Source organism: Chelonia mydas, chromosome 20 (genome assembly GCF_015237465.2).
Source record: "Chelonia mydas isolate rCheMyd1 chromosome 20, rCheMyd1.pri.v2, whole genome shotgun sequence".
NCBI classification, from domain to species: Eukaryota; Metazoa; Chordata; order Testudines; family Cheloniidae; genus Chelonia; species Chelonia mydas.
The window spans coordinates 15649006-15669520 of record NC_051260.2 but is presented as its reverse complement, the minus strand read 5'-3'; the positions used below and the strand labels follow the sequence as shown (position 1 = coordinate 15669520).

Genomic DNA, 20515 nt, shown 5'->3' with positions numbered 1-20515 from the left:
TTCTTGACTTGGGAAGGTTGTTGAGACCTCTCGGATTGTAGGGCTTGGAGGGTGAGTGGTGAAGTCTGAGCAGTTGCAGAGTGGCTGAGCACAGATCAAGATGTTCAGTAACTCACTGTAATGCTCCCACAATCATCAGGGCAGAAGGTTTGGAAATGTGTCCCTCGGGTTGTGTATGTGAGATGCAGTCACGGGAGCTCTGGGTGCACAACTTGACCTCCTTCAGGGAAAAGTTTTCCAAAGAAACCAGGGCCAGATTTTTCAAGTGCTTGGCCCCCACAATTGAAGCCAGATTTCTGAGAGATATCAACGCCTGATGCCCTGAGCTCTTTCCTTGATCTAGGTCTGATGGTGGATGCTGAATTCTCTTGAAACTTCTGGCCCTCGGGCCTGCCTTTTTTTCCAAGGTGTTTGGCTCAAGCACTCAGATATGACAGTGATGGGGTGGTATAAGAACCTACGCAGCATAGCTGCCCTAGCTCTAGTGATGTGCTGGCGGTTGAGTTTTCAGTGCACAGTCCATCTTTGCACAAGAACCAGTATGACTACATGTAGCTCCAGATTTTTTTCAAAGTGCTCAACACCCAACTTTGACAATCTGGTCTGTACTGTTCGTTATGTGAAATGGACATTAGACCAAGAGTCGGAGATGTGTCCTTATCAAGGGGATTAGACAGCTGAGCCATCCTTGCTAGAAAACTCTTTAACAACCAGGGTGGTTTCTCTGGATTGATCCACCTGAAATGAACCTTCTCCTCCACACCGCTTCAGGTCCCATGATTGTGGCAAAAAGTCCCAGCCCACCTACATGTGCTAAGACAATTGGGGCTGCCCCAGGAATTATAAAATAGCCGTGTCCAGCATTGGGCAATGGGAACAGTATATAAAAATAACTTGCCGGTTTTCTGATCTGCTGGCTGTGACTGATGGGTGGAAGTGGCTTCTTAGGACAGAAAGTGCAGTGCTCCCTGCCCTTTTCCCCACACACCCCCACTTGGCTAGGACATTTTGTTCCTTTGCTGTAGGTCTGATGGGCAGCAGAACAGGTTCTGTTTTCAGCCCCTGCATGTGTAAGTGGTCTTTTTGTTCTCTGCGTTTGAGAATAATAAGGCTTATCAGGAACAGCAGCTTAAACTCTGTTCTCCTGTAAAGAAACTGAGCGACAGAATCTTATGTTTTTGCTTTAAATCCCATTGTGTTTTTCATATCAGCACAGACAGCGGTTGGAAATAACGAACAGGCAAGTCAGTGAAGGAGACATGTTTACAGCTATTGATAAACCAACAAAGTGGAATGTAACATTCATGTGATCTTTATAAAATGCCTTTTACAATAAACAGCGCTAGGAGAGAGTTAGCAACAACAATCTCCCCCTGCCACACTCGAAGAAAGGCATTTCAAAGGCAGCAGGGTGCAGAAGTTTGACAACAGCCACTGGCCATTGCATGATCCTTTTGTATCTTCAGTGGGCTTTAATGACATCTCAACATTCCCTCCCACGTAGGTAAGACTTATTCCCACTTTTATGAAGACTGACTCTTGCCAGCCATGGTTTTTAACCTGTCTGGCTTCATGCCCTTTAGGACACTATCAGAGCTTGAAAGTTTAGGAGTTTTTAAAACAACTTTAACAATTAAACAAACTGCAACAGGAATAGAAAAAGGGGCCCTTATCTGACCTGTAGTCTTATTTTTCCTTTTGCACCAGAATAGTAGCTACACGATGGTTTGATTGGTTCCTTTGGGCTTTTGATTCCAGCTGGCCCTTCTTCCCAGTGTTCTCACACCTCCGGCTGCACACACAAGTCTTTATAAGCTGCCTCCACAGTGTGGCAGACTTGTCTGAGCTCCGTTTGGATCTGGCTGATCCTCTCCATTATCTCCGAGAGCTCTTGGAGCTTATCCTGCATTTGCTTGTTATGGCGATCGTAAATGAGAAACATCATTTCCTCCAGCTTCTCTGCCAAACTTGAAACCTTTTGCAGTGTGAGGAAAGACAGGCCTTAGGAATTAAAATGGATCGGAGGCTGATGGCTTGAATATTAAGGGTTGCATTGTCCCCCCACTCCCAGAGTAACAGGATGCAGCTATCATTGATTTCAATGGGTGCTCTGCCATGTTGGGATGGGGCTGAGTCTTGCCCTAAGTGTGACTTTTTTCATGAGTTTTAGACAGAGTAGACCAAAACTGATCTCTGCATAAATGTAAATGCTTACTGCAGGCTTCTTACACCATCTTCTGAAAGCATCTGGGGCTGGCCATGTGGGAGCCAGGATACTGACTCCAGGGACTGCTAGCCTGGGCCAGGCTGGCAATTCCTTATTCCTATGCAGACCCCAGCCCTGCAACTGGTCCATGCAGCACTTCAGTGCAACTCCATGAGGATCTGCCTGCATGGATCTGAATGCAGGAGTGGGATCTTCATGGGAAACAGCAATATGGCACACAAGAGGATTCTAGCCTACTAGAGGCCATGTGCCCTAGAGATCAGGGCCCTGGACTGCAATTCAGGACACCTGGGTTCTATTTCCAGCTCTCCCAGGAGTTAGGTGGCTAGCATGATTTTCAAAGGCCCCAAGCTGCATTTTTAGGGCTCCTAAATACTTTTGAAAATCTGGCCCAAAACTTTAATGACAGCCTCAGGAATGGTAAGGCGGAAATAACTTCCCAAGTGCATGGAATGTGTGACAGGAGATGTGCTGAGCTGCTCCTGGTAGAGGCCATGATGAAGGTTTTGCGAGTGCCAGTGTGAAATGGGAGATGTGTTGGTTTCTGCATCTGTTGGAGATGGAAGTGGAAGCCTTATGGCAAGTTGGAGTGCATTAGACCACAGCAATCAGAAGGTGGTAAAGAATTCGAATGACTTTCCTCTTAACTTAGCTCCATGCTTTGAAGTCACTGGCATAAAATGAAGCTTTGGTTTGTTATTCCATTTGCATAATAATCCCTAGTTTTTATCAGTAGATCTCAAAGTAGTTCACAAAGGAGGTCAGTACCATTATCCCCCTGGGGAAATTGAGGCACAAAGAGGTGAAGTGATTTATCCAAGGTCACCCAGCAGGCCAGTTGCAGAGCCAAGAATAGAACCTTGGTCTCCTGGGTCCTAGTCCAGTACTGTATCCTATAAGCCACACTGCCTCTCTTAATAATAATAATAATTAATAATTAATAAATATCTCACTCTCGTATAGCACTTGGGAGGCCTGGGTTCTATTCCCAGTTCTTCTACGGGCCTGCTGGGTGAGCTTGGACAAGTCAGATTGACCTGCTGTGCCTCAGTTTCCCCATTTTACAACAATTCTGACTTTTTGTAAGGTGCTTTGAGATCTATGAATGAAAAGCGCTAGATAAGAGCCAGGCGTTCTATATATTACACGTTTGAGTCTGTAGCTAATTTTATAATGGAAAGCGCCCCACTGTTACATTATTTTTCTTTACATGTATGTAAAAGTATGCTCTAAAGCATCTGATTTAATGTCTTAGAGGCAAGGAGGACATTCAGGCGGGTGATCTGTGACTGATTAACATGATTAAAATACATTTAAATAAACATTCTGTGAGTGCACAATCTTTAATGTGTGTGCAGTCAGAGTGGAGAGGAGATTAGCGAGGCAATGGGGGTTGCTGCATGTCACAGGGATTCAAGTTAGTGTGTGAGGCGTGATGTTGGGATTTCACTGATGTTGGCAGGTAAAGTGGTTTTACATTAAAAACAAGCTCTGTACTGATTCGCTGCAACGTAGCAGAGAATTGGAGAACATGGAGACCGACAGGGCCCCTCTAGTCCATCTTTCAAGTAGAGTCTAGCTGCTGCTCTCCTCTTTTGTTCTGTCCGATCTACTTTTAAATGCTCTATACGGTGAAACTCCCCCAACTTTCCTTGGAGAGATGATTCCATAACCCAGTATGGGTCCCTGGGAAGAAGACCTTCCTCACACGGCTTTTCCCGCTCCCATGAAAATGGAGGGCTCAGCCATCCCTCCCCTTGGCCCAGTTGTCTTGGGATCTGTTGGGGGGGGGTGGGGGAGGAGCATAGGAGCATGACTGTTGGAGGAGGCGTGTGGGTTGGAGAACGCTGCACACAGTGAAGTTCAAAAGGAAAAGAGAACACAGTTCTGGGCTGTATTACCTTTCCCACCACGCTATCACCACCGTGCTGTGTGACATATCCCTCTGAGGAGGGGCCCTAGTGCAGCTCCTGCTTGGGAGGGCCTTCTAGGGAGACTCCAGGGTGTGTGTGAGAGGGGGGGATGCATCAGAAGCAAAGGGCTTTCACGCAGATGTCTCTGGCCTCAGGCCAATCCCCTGGGATATATGGTGGGTCCTGCTGCCTGTTCCAGCCTGGGGCAAACCCTGCCTCCGTGCTGGAATGACATGGGGTTTATACCATGGAAGGGGGCAATCCGCCCCCCGATACAGCACTTCCCCCACACACACATTTTCCTTTGCTCAGCATTAAAGCCCCTCCTCTTTCACCAAGCTAGCTAACTTCTCTTCCTTCCTTTGGCTTCCACCCTTGAGCCCTTGTATATAGCCATCTCACTATCCACTTCACCTTCAGCAGGAGGCTCTCCCTGAAATTGCTCATGACAGTGTGGTCTTTCTTCCGGTTCTCGTTGATCTTCTCAATCAGCTGCTGCGTTCTTTTCTGCAGATTTTCAATGTTTGAATCCAGGGCTGCGAAATAATTGGATGACTTGCCATCCAATGCTGCTACAGGCACATCTGCAGTGGGGCAGAGCAGAGCTGTGCTGGGCGATTCCTTCCTGCATTTAAATTGAAATAAATGAACGTGTGTTGTATTCACCTGTACCCCAACTTACACTCAAAGACCAAAACTCAGGTGAGTTTGAGGACTCATTGTGAAAGCATTCACTTTGTTTCCAGATAAGAGTAACTGACATATCTGAAGCAAGGGGGGAAGTTTACCTGCTCTATGGAAAAGGTAAACTTCCCATCCTTTCCCTTGCTGTCACTCCTAAAGAAAGGGAGCATTTTAAAACCAAACACAGAAGGTCAGATCCTCCCCTGTTCACTGGTGCCTGTATGCATGTAAGAAGGCTGCAGCTATACAAAACTACCATCACAATTCAATACATAAAGAAAAATTACAAAGACTAGAGCCAAAGTTATCGAGCAAAATCAGATGCCAAAGAAAACTGTTCCCAGCTATTTTGTTAATTTCTCTCTTGTGGGAATTTTAGTCCTTTACATTTGTGTATCCAATAATTAAAGCAGCTTATTAACCAGAATCCATTCATCACAAACTTGACAGCTCCTGTGTTAGCTAATTCTATTTTATAAAGGAAATACAGAGTCCCTGTTGGCGGACTTGTTTGTGAAACTATTTCTGCAATGCTAGCAAAATTGACATCTAATTCCATTTGATGGGGGGGGGCATGACACACATGATGAGCAGCCTCAGGTTCTAAATCAGTACCCTTGCCTGTGGAAGGCAGTGTGCTTAGGATCAGCCTTCTGGGTACATTATTGCATTAGCACATTATACACTGTACTGATCAGGATTCCTGCTCAACTCCTGATGCTATTGGCCGGCACGCCTACATCAATGTTTCTTAACCTTGCCTTATGTTGGCATTTGGTCCTGAGGAGGCGTGGAGGAAATGGGTCTAAATAAACCAAGCCATCTGCCAAGGTGAAGCAGCTCAGTGATGGAATTAAAAGCCAGAGACACCTGCTGTTGATTAGCTCTGTCCTCTTGTATAGAAGTACAAGTAAACAACCTCCATGCCAGGTGGCTTTGTATACACTCAGTGCGCTGTACGTACACAGCTACTACAAGAGAGGCAGTGTGGCCCACTGGATTGGGCACTGCCCTGGGAGGCAGGAGATCTGGATTCTAAATAAATACACTAAAAGTGCCAGATGCTGGGGGGCCATTTAAGTCCCATAGAGAGGAGTTGAAAGACAAACTGCCTAGCATAACTGCTCCCATCCAAGGGGTTGTCTACACACAGCTTTTGTATCAGTTTCAAACCAGTACAGGGGTGCTGGAACAATTTGTATAGTGGAAGTGCTGAGAGTCATTGAACCAAACTGGTTTCAGAGTAACAGCCGTGTTAGTCTGTATTCGCAAAAAGAAAAGGAGTACTTGTGGCACCTTAGAGACTAACCAATTTATTTGAGCATAAGCTTTCGTGAGCTACAGCTCACTTCATCGGATGCATTTGCATCCGATGAAGTGAGCTGTAGCTCACGAAAGCTTACGAACCAAACTGTAAACCCTGTATATAGTGGAATCCACTTCAAGCCAGTGGGTGCGGCATCACCCCTAGTTCCCGCACCTATGAACCAGTATAAAGCAGTACAACCCTCTAGTGTGGGTACTGTTAGCTACATGTAGGTCTCGTCTCGGGAAAATGAAACCAATATGGTTATAACTCTTAGTCTCGTTGGACAGTGTCTTTTTTTTTCAGTGTAGCATATGTCATTGCATTCACACACTAGGGGTATCCCAATGTAACTATACTAAACTAATATCTAATCGTACCCCAACTGAAATAATTACATTGGTCCAAAGCCTATGTTGAGAGTAGGCGTAAATGCACTGACTGTCACCACCTCTTTAAAAGCAGTAGATGTTCTGGGAACCACTTTATAGGACTTAAAATGAGTAATTCTGCCTGTGCTCAACACAAGAGAATGTGTGAATCATTAATTAGACAGCACTTTGCATCAGGAGATCTCAAAGCACTTTACAAAGGAGGTCAGCATCATTACCCTCATTTTACAGCTGGGGAAACTGAGGCACGGGCCATTACTTGCCCAAAGTCACCCAGCAAACTAGTGGAAGAGCCAGGAATTGAACCTAGGTCTCCTGAGTGCCATTCCAGTGCTCTATCCATTGGGAAATACTGCCTCCAAACTAACTTTTTAACTTAAGAATGCAATTAGAAACATTGTCCATACCCAATTATATTAATTAGAAAACCTAATCTGAATACAGGCTGGGAAATTGCTACAATTAACATGAACAACCAGGGCATTCCCAACTATATATTTATTAAAAACACATTTCTCCTTTGGGAAGTTTCTGTTGACATATTCCTGGCACAAGGCAAAGCATTTTCTCCCCTTTCTCTGGCTCTCAGCAAATATTAGACAGAAGTCTGTGCAAAACACCTCACCTGGACAGGATCTCACTATGTAATTCACGTCTTTCTATATCATCAAAGAACGGGCTGTCCGGTTTAGCCTGCTCCTCTTCTGGCTCTGGACTTTCACATTCCTGATTAGACATCGTAACCTTTAAAAATTAGAGAGATTTTTCAGGAGGCTGCATGGATCAGGCACTGCACTGGGACTCATTCTAGCCCTTGGCTCTGCCACTAATTTGCTGTGTGACCTGAGCAAGTCACTTCCCTTCTACCTTGTCTATTTAGAGTTGAAGCTCTCCAGGGCAGGGACTGTCTCTTACAAAGTATTTGTACAACTCTTAGCAAAATGGGGCCCTGGTCTTGTTGCAGCCTCTAGTCTCTATAGTAACACCTATAATTAATAAGAATAACAGAATAATCACTGACCTACATGAGCTACTAAATCAAACTGAGAGTTTTAAACTCATATCCAGTAGAGCTTGATAGGAACTTTTGATGACATTTATGGGGGATTGGAAAATGCTGATTCCTCCTAACTGAATCTTCCCATGGGACCATGGCCCTACTTGATGATCACTTTAGATAAGCTGTTACCAGCAGGAGAGTGGGGTGGGAGGAAGTTTTGTTTCATGGTCTCTGTGTGTATATAATGTCTTCTGCAGTTTCCACGATATGCTATGCATCCGATGAAGTGAGCTGTAGCTCACGAAAGCTCATGCTCAAATAAACTGGTTAGTCTCTAAGGTGCCACAAGTACTCCTTTTCTTTTTACGAATACAGACTAACACGGCTGTTACTCTGAAACCCATGGGACCATGTCAGTTTCAATTATTTTTTTGTTTTGAAAAAGAATTTTTTGAAAAATATCAAAACAGCCAGTTTTGACATTTTCATAATTAAACATTTGGAATTTTCAGTTCAAAACTACTTTTTGTTTAAAAATCTATGTTATTTTATATTTTAAAATGTTTTTAAAATAAAAAAGGTCAAAAATGAAACACGACATATTGAATTAATGGAAAGGAAATATTTCAATTTACCCCAAATCATTTTTTTCAGTGTTTCAGTTTATGAAAAATTTTGAGACTTTGGCTCTTCGTCCCTATTTGGAACCAGGAAAAAAGTCAAACTCTCAAAATTTGTCATAGAATGGAAAATCCATTTCCTGACCAGCTCTAATATTGAGTCTGCTTCTCTTCTATACTAGTTTTACACTGATATAACTTCACTGGAGTTACTCCCAATTTACCTAGAGAGCTGGACAAAATACACTATTTTTATCTCTGACTTGATTTTGCTTGGAGAGTTTGAAATAGTCTGTATTTTATTAGATGTATTATAGAACAAAATTTGCTAAGAAAAACTGTTAAAACACTGAGGATATATATATAAATATAAAGACACTGCAACTCTAACCTCTGTTAGAGGACTACGAAATTACATCGATCTAGAAACATTTTTAGCTTTCTAGCTGTATAAGTCAATTGTATTTACCTAGATTGTAAATTCTGTGAGATAAGGACTGTCTTTTTGTTATGGGTGTATGTACCACATCTAACACTATCCCCACTGGATTTGTGCTGGAAATGGCCCACCTTGATTATCATACACATTGTAAGGAGAGTGATCGCTTTAGATAAGCTATTACCAGCAGGAGAGTGGGGTGGGGGGAGAGAAAACCTTTTGTAGTGATAAACACCCATTTTTTCATGGTTTGTGTGTATAAAAACATCTTCTGTATTTTCCACAGTACGCATTCGATGAAGTGAGCTGTAGCTCACAAAAGCTTATGCTCAAATAAATTGGTTAGTCTCTAAGGTGCCACAAGTACTCCTTTTCTATCCCCAGTCAAGAGGTTCTAGCAACTACTAAAATAGAAATAATAAAAATAATAATTAATAATAAAACACCTAGAACCTACACTGGTTACCTGGATTTGAAAGTGTAACCTTGTCTGATCTCAACCAAGATCTTCAAAACTCTATAGGAATTTAATTTTGAAAAGGAGAGATAAGTACATACAATGATTGTTAAATTCACATCATTTACTAAACTGAAATGTTGCAGGAAGCTAGCTGTTGACCAATCACTACAATTCCACTCCACACCCTCCCTCTTTTATATAACTAGATAAATTTTACTGGGAAAAATCTGACTTCAGGATTCCCACCTCTGGGACATTAGCTGTTTTTCTTAAAGCCCCAGCTCCTGGGATCATGTGAGCATCTCAGTTTTCATTAAAAACAAAAAATGAAAGAAGTCATTCCTAGGTCTTGTGGATGAGAATAAATGCTTGAAATCATGACCCCCTAAAGACAGCAAATAATCTGTCATTGTAATCTGTCAACCCAAATTAATTTGTCTATTGATTATTTTTAAGCCATGATTTTTTTAGAATTTGGGGTTGGATTTTTTTGGGTTGGCAGTATTGTGACTCTTAATATCTGTTTTAAAAAAAAATCAATTGATCAAAGATTTTCTCATTCTCAAAAAGGGCCTAAAAGAATTCCCACTGCATCTGAATACCGATGGTAAGCGTTAAATACCTTGAAATTAGTCAATTCAATCAAATTAGAGGAGATGGATAGCTAGATGGGTGTGTGTATAGCCAGCTAGATAAATAGATCAGTGAATCCCACCGGTGTGTGTGTGTGTGTATATATATAAAAAAATAAACCCCTCTAATTTGATTTAATTCTGTAGGGTGGGGTGCTTGTTTTGTTCCCTCCTAAGGGTGAAGGGGCTCCTATACCAACCCCATAGGAGCATGTGGTGCCCTATAGCAAGGCTGGGGGGATCCCCAATGGGCCGGTGTGAGGAGCCCCTAGGGGAGAGGACCCCCACATGGGACAGCTGTACCCAGGCTCACAGTGCGGGAGACCCCATAGGGGGGTGAGCAGCCTGTAGATGGATGAGGACCCGATATCAGGGCTCACCAGGGGGGCCCATATAGAACTGGGGGGGCTATATTGGGGCTCTCAGGGGGGCCCATATAGAACTGGGGGGGCTGTATTGGGGCTCCCAGGGAGGCCCATATAGAACCGGGTGGGCTGTATTGGGGCTCCCAGGGGGGCCCATATAGAACTGGAGAGGCCTGTATTAGGCTCCCATATAGATGTGGCCCCTCTATTATTTCAAGCCTCTCGGTGGGGCCGCGGGGGGGCTCACCCCAGAGACTGGGCTGGATCGGGGCTCCCAGCGCCCCTCCCCCCTCACCGCAGCTTTTCCCGCCACTTCCCTGCCCCTTAACGGCCCCGCTGAGAACAGGGGTGGGCCGGGCCTGGGCCGGAGAATGCCAGCCCTGCTGGCCAATCAGCGCCCTCCCCGCCCTCAGCTCCTCCAATGAGAGGTCGAGAGGGCATGAAGACGGGGAGTGAGGGGGCTGGCCTCAGGGGGAGTCCAGCCTGGGGAAGGCAGAGGTGGTGGGGACCAGGCTGGGAGAAGGGGGCAGGGTTGAGGGGTCCAGGTTGGGGGAGGGGGGCTGAGCTGGGGGGACCAGGCTGGGGGAGGGGAGGGGGGCTGAGCTGGGGTCTAGAGTGGGGGGTCCAGGCTGGGGGGTGGGGGACACATCCAACCACAGCACAGTTTGGCAGAATTAGTTGCACAAAAGACAGCTGGACTAGCAGCGGGCCTGGGCGTAGACCACTGCAGTGTTGGGGGGATTTTCATCCCCCCAAATCTAGAGATTGCATTAATAAAGGAAACACTGAGTCTGGAACAGAAGCTAGCCCCCCCCACCCAGAAAACATTATTTACACTCCTGTTGCAGGTGGGGATTGAGGAGCTGTGGGGGGAAGTCCCGGGCTAGAATCTCAGTGAGGTCTGGTTTCAGAGTAGCAGCCGTGTTCGTCTGTATTTGCAAAAAGAAAAGGAGTACTTGTGGCACCTTAGAGACTACAGCTCACGAAAGCTTAAGCTCAAATAAATTTGTTAGTCTCTAAGGTGCCACAAGTACTCCTTTTCTTTTTCCATATTCTGAGGCTGTGCAGGTCCCCGTAAATTACAGCGTCTTTGAGGTTGCTCTAGTTTATGGTCTGCTGCCAGTGGCCCCCGATGGGCCTGTATTCTGGAACCATTTCGACCCACCTTGAGCCTCCTTTATGCTACCATTATCAGTGTGACTGAGAATCGACCCCATTGAATGGCCACGCAGGCGTCATGCTATCTACACACAAATGGACATCTGAACAAAAGGCTTGTGTCACTTCCTGGCTCCTCTCTTGTTAAGGGTAGTCCATCCTCAGTTCCACACAGGAAGTCTCTGTCCAGGAATAACCATTTCAGATTGATCAAAGATCCACACAAGAACAAGGGATGCCTCACATGTATGTGTCATTGCCTTCATTCTGTTTACCTGATGACTTCACTTCTAATAAGAATAATTTAAAAAACAGTCCATTGAAGAAGGCTGGGATTTCCAAATAGGTGTTTAGACCCCACTGAAATTCAGTAGGAGACTAGTGCCTTCTTCCAATAAGGCAACTCAGGCCTGGTCTACACAAAAAAATTAGATTGACCTAGTTATGTTGCTCAGGGCCGTGAAAATAATTGCGCCCAAAGGTGCCATAGTTAGGTCTACCTAACCTCCAGGGTAGACACAATGTACCACCCTTGATCTAGCTACTACCTCTCAGAATAGTGAGCCAATTACTTTGATGAGAAAAAAATCCCAGTGCCACGGTAGTGCTTGTAGTGTAGTCAATAGCCTCCGAAAATCTCCACAAAAGTCCAGATATTTTACAGGAAGCAGGTATTCTGGCAGCTTTAACAGTTCTAGGGACTCAACAAGAAACTATGGCAGCAAGAGGACTAATAACGTTTACTGTCTTTCTGATCATAAAATAGACACTTCCCCCAACCTTATCTGACAGCTCATCTCACTCCAGGGATCGTTGGACAAGAAAGGCACATTTTGTAAACAAACGTTTTGTGGCAAATATCGAATTTCACAGGTTTGGGACTGAGAAGTTCAGTGTGATCCCTGCTCTGTAAGAACTTGTGAATGGTTCCCATCTGGGATTTGGGTGACATCACAGGCTAGTTCTTCCAGCTTGTGTTATTTTTACACTTGTAATCCATTGGTGCCTGGAATAGCAGCACCTTCCACCTCATGAAACAGGGTTTGGTGGTTGGTTGCTTTTTCCCCCTTCCCAGAGAGAATTTAAGATCTGGAAACTGTGCCACTCAAGAATGAAAAATCCACACAGCCTGCATGCGTGGGCCAGAAAGAATATGCTGAAACTGACCCTGGAGGAGCAGAGCATGAGAAATGCAGCAAACGGCCCAACAAAGACCGGGGTGGGATGGCAGCATGGTAATCTTGGAGATGGAGGCCAGGGCATCTGAGCCAAGTGTTAGCAGAGAGCGGAGTCATGTTCAGAGATGAGCTTCGCGGTGTACGACGTGGGGGTGTTTGGATCAGCCTTTCTCTTAGGCATGCCATTTCAAAGTTGACAGCAATGCTGCTGTGGCTAACTGGGCTCCATGCAAATGGGTTTAGCGACCAAGGCAGGAGTGATGAGTGACTGACCAGACTGAGGCCCTGCTTTGTCTCACAGGGCCGTGCAATCGGCTTGCTCAGCAGGACTGGATGGGGAAGTAACTTGCTGCCAATTCCGATCCTCGCACCCGCCTTAGTCACTTCCCACAGCATTGAAGGGGATATGTCGTAATCAGCTCCTCTTGAGCCGTTGGCTCCGCATGGAATTCTCCTGCCCCCGTCCTGCCCAACACTAGGGTGTAAGTTGAGGTAGGAAAGGGCCTTGATTAATGTAAACTTTCTTCCAGCCCCGAGGTGTGTATATTGCAGCAGCATTAGACCCTTTCACACATGGCTAGAGTCTGAGTGAAAGGGGGGCTCACACCACTTTCCACATCACTTCTGCATCTGGACGACCGTATACACATCAAGATCTGTCTTGCTCTCTCTGCCCCCTCTGCTCTCCGGCACCTCAACCCCCTTGCTTGCCCAGGCACTCAACAGGCTCTTGGCCCAAATCTGAAGGAGAAGATTCAAGTTTAGAGGCACCTCCCACCAGCTCCTTTCTTGAACTTGTCAAGTTTAGCAGGTGTTTATTTCCCACATGTCAAGTGTACCAGGGCTAATGCCCCACGTGTGGGGACCCAGATCGGAAGCTTCTCTTCTGAGCCTGGCATCTGTGCAGGGAGCAGCAGGGTGATATTTATAGCAGTGGAGGTGCCAACATCTGATGTCTCAGCTTCTCACCTTGTCACCTAAATACCATTAGCAGCAGGTCGCCCTCAGCATTGCAGAACCAGGTCACATTGACAAGAGGGTCGGTTCCCTTGCGGTTCAGGCTGCTGGACTCCAATCAGATCAGATCCATCTGATCAGCTAGTCCATTGCCTTCTGGTTGACCCGAGATTGCTCTCTCTCTCTCATATGCCCCACTCCTTTATCTGCAGGGAATTCTTCCACCCTGGTGGCAAAAGCTTGGTCTACACTTCAAAGAGGCTGCTGGACAGAGCCAACCCAGTGGTTCCCTCTGGCTCTCTTTCTCCTCCATTTCATCAGACCTCCTGTGGTTTCCCTGTTTCCTTCCCTCCCACTTTCCTCAGGACAGTTAGACACCGTGGGAATCGCTGTTGGGTGGAATTTTCTGAACCTTGGTAGCTGGAATGCACCCGAGTGAATCGGCAGCGAACACCCTCCCACAGCCCACTGGGCCCTGCCCTGTCGAATCCCTACATCGGCTAGAGCTCCAGGATCAGGCCCCTGCTTCATTCTGTGCTGGATCACGTCAGCTCCCACGTCTCCTGCCAGGAGAGCTCCATGCCGCCAGGCCTGCAGAGAGAGGCCCGACACACTGCACTCAGTACTTCACACCAGCACTCCACATCTCGTTAACACCCCTCTGCTCTTCGCACTCCCAGCTCGTCATCTTCCTGAGCAGCCGGAGGGGGGAAGCAGGAGGAATGGCGAAGTGAGGAAGAACAGCGGGGCCCATCCTGTGCCCACAACTGCCCTGGCCTCACAGATTGCCCTGGGAGATTGCCATCCTTGCCTTCGGAGTCTGTGTCCCCAGGGCAGAGGACAGAGGCTCCTTACTGCTCCCAGCTGGAAATTGTGCTCTGGAGCTAGTGATCCTGGCTTCACCCCTTTTGGGGAAGGGCTGGGAGATAGAAACCTGCCCACACTGTGTTCTGCCTATGCAGCGACTCCCAGATTCAGCTCATCATAGGAAGACATGTCTGAAAATTACCCCACGCACCTGTATTCATATCGTATGTGTATTCCTGTAGTGCCTCAGGCCCCACTCCGAGTCCAGGGTCGCAGGGTGCTGGGTGCACACCGTCTCAGTAGACACCGACTGGGAGGGGAAACTGAGGAACGGATTTGCTCAAGGTCAGACAGCAGGATGGGAAATAGAATCCAGGAGTCCTGAGTCCTTGTGCAGTGCCCTAGCCAATAAACCAGGCTACCTCTTTCTAGACCTACTTATCCCCTGTCCCCTTCACTGGAATGGGGGTGCGGGGCTGCACCCAAAGAGCAACACAAGAGCTGCGCTAGCAGGCTTTGCAGATGTCAGGCTTTCATTAAAATAAATAACGAAGGGTCTTAGGCTTGCAAAGAAAACTCCCAGACCATGACTCCCATGGCTAGCTTCCTTGAATGGCGGCTAGACAGCCAGAAACCACTAGCTAGCTAGATTCTCCTGTCCTGAACTGCTTTGCAGCCTTGCTGTGCTGTTAAACAACTGCCACACTACACCTCAGAAGTGGCTGCATTTCAGTGCTGTGTGAGTGATCCCCCGTGTAAATAGCTGCCACGGTCCACCCCAGAGGTGGCTCCATTTCACTGGTGGGCAAATAATCCCTGCACTTGTTAGCGTTTGAACAGCAGTTTCAGAGCACAAAGCATGCTGATATCCTTTGGCCTGAGGGACGGATCCCATTTCACTGTAATGTATTTTACCTTATAGTTACATCACACCTTGAGGGGGATCCCTCCTCATTTTCATCACTTCATCTAACACAGCTGTGCCTCGGGTGGAAGGTGATCGCGGCTGACCTGCAGTTTGGAACTGGATGCGAGGAAGAACGCGGTATGGAACAGAAGCTGCCAAGGGCCTTTAGGAAAGCAAGATTTAACGATTTCCCAGACTGGAGTCTGTCTGTGCTCTGTCCTGGTTAAGAACTGCCAGCTCAGGACCTTGTATGAACTGGTGATAGAACCCAGGAGTCCTGGCCCACAGCCTTCCTCCCCCCTCCAACTCTAACCACTAGTCCTCGCTCCCCTCCCCAGGCCCAGAATACAACCCAGGAGTCTTGACTCCCAGCCCTCCTGCTTTAACCACTAGTCTCCGCTCCCCTCCCAGAGCTGGAAATAGAACCCAGGTGTCCAGAGCATAATTCCACACAACAAACCCCACAGCCTAGGTCTCCCCTTTGCAATGCCCCCTATTGAACAGTCCCAGGCAGCCAATCACCCACAGCCCTGCTAATGACATAACTGTGTGGGTGGAGCCTCTCCCTTAATGCTCACCTCCAGCTGTCTGCTCTGATCGTTCCAGAGGGTCCGACTGTGGCTCATCGCTCCAGGGACGCCCAGCTCCCCACCTCCCGGACAGCGCTCCTGGCTGGGCCTGTCCCATTCACCGCCTGGGTGAAGCCACCAAGTGGGAACAGATGCACCATCAAGCAACAGAGCAGACAGAATCCACGCAGCCCAGGTGAGAAAGGGGAGCTGGGTCGAGTGGTTAGAGCACTGGGAGCCAGGACTCCTGGGTTCTATCCCTAGCTCTGGGAGGGGAGTGGGGTCTAGTGGTTAGAGCACTGGGAGCCAGGACTCCTGGGTTCTAACCGTGGCTCTGGGAGGGGAGCTGGCTCTAGTGGTTAGAGCACTGGGAGCCAGGATTCCTGGGTTCTCTCTCTGGTCCCAGGAGTGGGCTCAGAGCTGCAAGGGGCTCAAGGGAGACTGGGAGTCAGGACTCCTACATCCTGTTCCTGGAGGCGGGGTCGCAGCAGATGGACAGTTAACAGTTGAATCGAGAGCTCTCCAGACATCCTCGCCCGGCGGCTGTGTCGCCCCTTCCCCTCTGCTGCCCCTGGTGTTAGCTCCATGCCCTGTGCGACGGGGGAGTTATTTTAAGCCTTATAAATCTGTGACTCCTTGGAAAGCTTGGGCCCAGTCTCAGCATTCGGCAAAGCCCTTGGCTCCCAGCCCAGACTGTTGCGCAAAGGGAATTAGCCTGCTGCCCAGTGGGGAACCCCCACGCCTCTGGCTCTTCTGGGGGCCCCTCCTAGGAAGGAGCCCATTAACAAGGCAGGGAATTGACCCTTGAACTGACTCTCCAGGGTGGGGTCTGTAGCACTGGGGAGTCACCAAATCGAGCCTCGGCGACTTTCTAGCTGGGAAGTTACTGGCCTGGATGCAGGACTGGCTGGGAGGGAGCCCTGGGCTGGGCTGAGCAGGACAGGCTAGAGGGCACAGTGCTCCCATCCGGCCTTTATAGCCCAGACCTGCTTGAACACCCATGGCTTGTTTTCTGGGCTTAGGGCTTGCTCGCCCCAGCCAAGAGGCAGAAGGGAAAGACCCTGGAGTTGACCAAAAAAGTCAGAGTAAGGACACTTCTATTATTTGTATTATGGCAGCACAACGAAGCCCCAGCTGAAATCCTGGGGGTGGGGAGGACCCTCATGGTACCAGGGGCTGCATGGATCCCCCGGCTGAGATCAGGGCCCCCCATGATGCCAGGGGCTGCACAGACCCCTGGCTGAGGTCAGGGGATGCCCATGGTGCCAGGTGCTGCAGGGGAGGGATAGCTCAGTGGTTTGAGCATTGGCCTGCTAAACCCAGGGTTGTGAGTTCAATCCTTGAGGGGCCCATTTAGGGATCGGGGGCAAAAATGGGGGATTGGTCCTGCTTTGAGCAGGGGGTTGGACTAGATGACCTCCTGAGGTCCCTTCCAACCCTGATATTCTATGATTCTAGTCTATGATTCTATGTGGTGAGAGAGAGTCCTGAAGCCAGCTGGGCCAAAGGAAGCTGGGCCTGTTCTCCCTGCTTTGCAGAAGCACAGAGACCAGGGGCTGCCTCGCCTGCAGGGCGTGTGCAAATGTAGGGCTCAGTTCTGAACCCCGATGAAACCCCTTGGAGCAGGAGGGTGATGGCAGCCAGGCCCACCACTGAACTGAACCATGCAGGGCCCGCTCCTGCTACTGACTGCGTGGGCCGAGACCTGAGCCCCCCCCGCAGAGACTTAACACAGCTCTGGGTGCGGGAGGTCCTACAGCCCCATGTCAGCCCTGGGTGGGTGCCCGCTGTTGTCAGGGTGGTAACGCTGGCAATAGCTGGAGTTCGGGTTGGGCTATTTGCCGTAGGGCAAGTAGTGCTGCACAAAGAGGGAGCTGTGAACTCTGCTGTGGAGACAAGCTGGGCACTGCAACCCCGAAATGCCCCCGGAGGCAGATAACCAGCCCCCACTGTGGGGTAGTCGGCTGAGCTCAGGGTTTGCGACCCAGGCTCGAGATTTGGGGGGCTCATGATTCTTGAGCCTGGGGGTTGGCACCTGCAGGCGAACCCCTCCCCAAGAGAGGGCAGAGGCTGGCAGAGCCAGATGGGTGCACTTCATGCGGGAGGGGTCCTGCCAGGATCGGAGCCACGTTTGGTAAAGGAGATTCTTGAGGGGCAGGGCTGGTCTCTCACTAGGGGGCTGAGCTGAACCCTTGGTTCCCCCAGGATGGCTAGTGAGGGGCAGGCAGTTCTGCTGCTTTTAGCAGAAGCATCGCCTGGAGAAACGCACAGGGGAGGGGTGTTCTGGGACCCAGGCGGCCGCCCACTGGGGTGGGGGCTCCCCCCGAAGCCAGGGGAGACCTGGAGCAGCAAAAGGGAATAAAAGTGAAATTACCCTAGTGCCAGGGACAAAGCTGCCGGGTTCTTCCAGCAGGACAGGGCCAGGGCCCCGCGCAAGCCCTGAGACCCCAGTAACGCTCCTGGGGAGGGGGGAGATGGGGGGGGGGGCTGACCCCAGCAGAGCAGCGTGATCAATTGCCTGAGTAGAGGTTTAGCTGCTTTGACGTCACTGGACTTTCCTAGAAAGCGGGCCTGGGCCGGGCCCCCCCCAGCAGGCACCCTCCCCCCAGGGCACAACTGGTTTGAGTTAGGGCTGCTTGTGTTCCAGAAACGCTGGAGGCACAGATCGATCAGGGGCGCCGTTTGCTCTGGCTCCCTGTCCTCTGTTCTAACCAACAGAGAGCCAGCCCCTGCCCCAGAGCTCGCTGTCTCCAGGGTCACTGGGAGGGGAACCCGCAGCCGAGGGCATGGGGGGGAAGGGTTTGGCCCCGGGGGCAGAGCCGACAGCAGAACCCAGCTCTGCCCTGCTGACTGGATTGTGCTGCCCTCAGGGAGGAGAGTCCCACAAGCAGCCTGGCTGACCTCAGGCAAGCCACTTGGGGGAAACTGAGGCCCAGATTGACCGTCAGTAAAGTGAGGATAACGGTTCTGCCTTGGCCGATTAGCTCATAAGCTCTCGCTCTGCATGTGGGCAGCGCCTGGCCTAATGGGGTCCTCAATCTTGGCCCAGTGGGGGCCCAGATCTCAGGGGTCTGTCTGGCCCCCAGCATCATGGGGACCTCAATCTTGGGATCGGGTCTGTGCAGCCCCTGGCACAACCGGGTCTGACCTTGGCTGAGGACTCCAGTCACGACTAGAATGCAAAATATGTATTGCTCCAAATTAGCCCCTTCAGCTCCCAATGAGCAAACCCCGCCACACTGCGGGAGTGTGAGCTTCCCCTCTGAGCCACGCCCGCCCTCCGGAGCTCCCAGCCCCTGCCCCACATCGCTCTGTGGCTAACCAGCAGCTAGTGGGGAATCAGCCAAAGGGGTGACAGGTCAGGCCTGAGCCCAGCTGCTGAGCCCGGACCCAAGCACACCTGGCCGGCACACCACAGGGTGCAGCAGGGGAAGCCTGCAGGAGGCACGGGGAGTGCCGTGGGGAACAGTCCCGCCAGGGCGGAGGGCTCAGGAACCCGGAGTGATTTTCCAGCTCCGCCTGCTAGTGAGACTAAGATCCAGAGCACAAGGAAAATGACAAAGGGCCCAGACCAGCAAGTGCAGGCTTAAACTCCGCCTGCTCCACACCAGAGTCCAGAGGGCCGAAGCTCCAGACCCCCTCCCTCCACCTGCCTGCCCCCAGGCCGGGTGAGGGGAGCAGGCCCCCTGGTTACAGCGAGGCCTATGGAATCGGGATACCTGGGTTCGACCACCTTGTCAGAGCAGGGGAGTAGGAGCCAGGACTCCTGGGTCCTATACCCAGCTCCAGCAGGGCAGGGGGGAAATGGACTGGGGATCAGGAAATGGACTGGGGGGTCAGGTTCTTACCCCACCTCTGGGAAGGGAGTGTTGTCTAGCGGTTAGACATTGAGCATCAGGACTCCTGGGTTCTTAGCCTGGAAGTTGTAGAATGAAGCAGTTAGAGGGAAGGTGAGTCATGACTCCTGGGTCTGTTGCCAGCTTGGGGAGGGGAGTAGGGTCAGGTGGTTAGAGCAGAGGACAGGAACCCAGGGCTCCTGGGTTCCATCCCCAGCTCTGGGAGAGGAGTGGGAGCTAGTGGGTTAGAGTGGCAGGGGAGGGCTGGGAGCCAGGACTCCTGGGTTCCCATCCCAACTCCTTGAAGGGAGTGTGGTCTAGTGGTTAGAAGTGGGGCAGAGACTGGATTTTTCTCCCTGAAGCAGGAAGTTTTGCAATGAAGCAGATAAAAGGAGGGGGTAGGAGGCAGGATGCCAGGATTCAATTCCCAGCCACCACTGACTCACCACATGAGCCTAGCCCCTCCCCTTGCCTCAGTTTCCCCATCCATAACAGGGATGAGACCTTTGTCCCCATGCTGCAGGCCATCTCCGCCCACCCTGAAGCTCCCGCCCCAGGCGTCCGGGCTCCTCCCCGCCCCCCGCCCCAGGGCATGGAAGCCGTGTCCGCCCTGCAGCTCATGAACTTGACCAGCCTCAATCGCACCGAAGCAGTGGGGCTCCTGTCCCAGCACGCGTCCGCCAACGAGCAGCCCCTGTACAGCGAGTACAAGCCGCCCGTCCGCGACCTCATCCCCCTGCCCAAGGCCGTGCTCTACCTCCTCATGGCCGCCCTCGTGGTGGTGGGCGTGGCCTATGCCATCGTGGGGCACCTCATCAAGGACCTGGCCCATGACCTCATAGGTGAGTCGGGGCGGGAGAGACGGACGGAGGGGCACGAGCGGTAAATCATCATCTCTTGCTGCCAGGTTGGAGCACTAGGGCAGCCTCGACTTCCCTGCGATGCTGGTGCTGTGGGGTGTTAAACAGCAGCCACGTTCCACCCCAGAGGTGGCTGCGCGGCAGCAGGGTGATTCCTGTAGGTCATAACCGGTCTTATCCAGTGCTTTTCCTCAGGCAGCCCCTA

At 50.0% G+C, this 20515-nt stretch overlaps 1 protein-coding gene across 5 annotated transcripts; it reads right to left on the bottom strand.

The window, feature by feature from the left end:
* Positions 1-573: 573 nt before the first annotated feature.
* Positions 574-19703, bottom strand: SYCE2 (synaptonemal complex central element protein 2). 5 transcript variants are annotated; one of them, XM_043533274.1, is made up of 6 exons: positions 15624-15730; positions 14350-14461; positions 9048-9098; positions 7148-7266; positions 4555-4765; positions 574-1975 (listed from the first exon to the last, which is right to left on the bottom strand). In XM_043533274.1, the coding sequence occupies exons 4-6, from the start codon at positions 7258-7260 to the stop codon at positions 1781-1783; spliced, it is 519 nt and encodes a 172-aa protein (XP_043389209.1). In that variant the 5' UTR covers positions 7261-7266; positions 9048-9098; positions 14350-14461; positions 15624-15730; the 3' UTR covers positions 574-1780. The 5 variants fall into 5 exon arrangements, with proteins under 5 accessions (XP_043389209.1, XP_043389208.1, XP_037743667.1 ...); XM_043533273.1 differs by lacking the exons at positions 9048-9098; positions 14350-14461 and adding an exon at positions 19463-19703 and having other exon boundaries at positions 15624-15739; XM_037887739.2 differs by lacking the exons at positions 9048-9098; positions 14350-14461; positions 15624-15730 and adding an exon at positions 15054-15620.
* Positions 19704-20515: the final 812 nt, after the last annotated feature.

Bases quoted from the DNA above. Each gene is read 5' to 3' on its own strand.
- SYCE2 (XM_043533273.1), bottom strand. From the start codon at position 15,671: ATGAGCCACAGTCGGACCCTCTGGAACGATCAGAGCAGACAGCTGGAG. The intron at 7,267-15,623 runs GTGAGCATTAAG...TAATTTTTAAAG, and splicing joins ATCAGAGCAGACAGCTGGAG to GTTACGATGTCTAATCAGGA. The intron at 4,766-7,147 runs GTGAGGTGTTTT...ATTTAAATGCAG, and splicing joins CATAGTGAGATCCTGTCCAG to GAAGGAATCGCCCAGCACAG.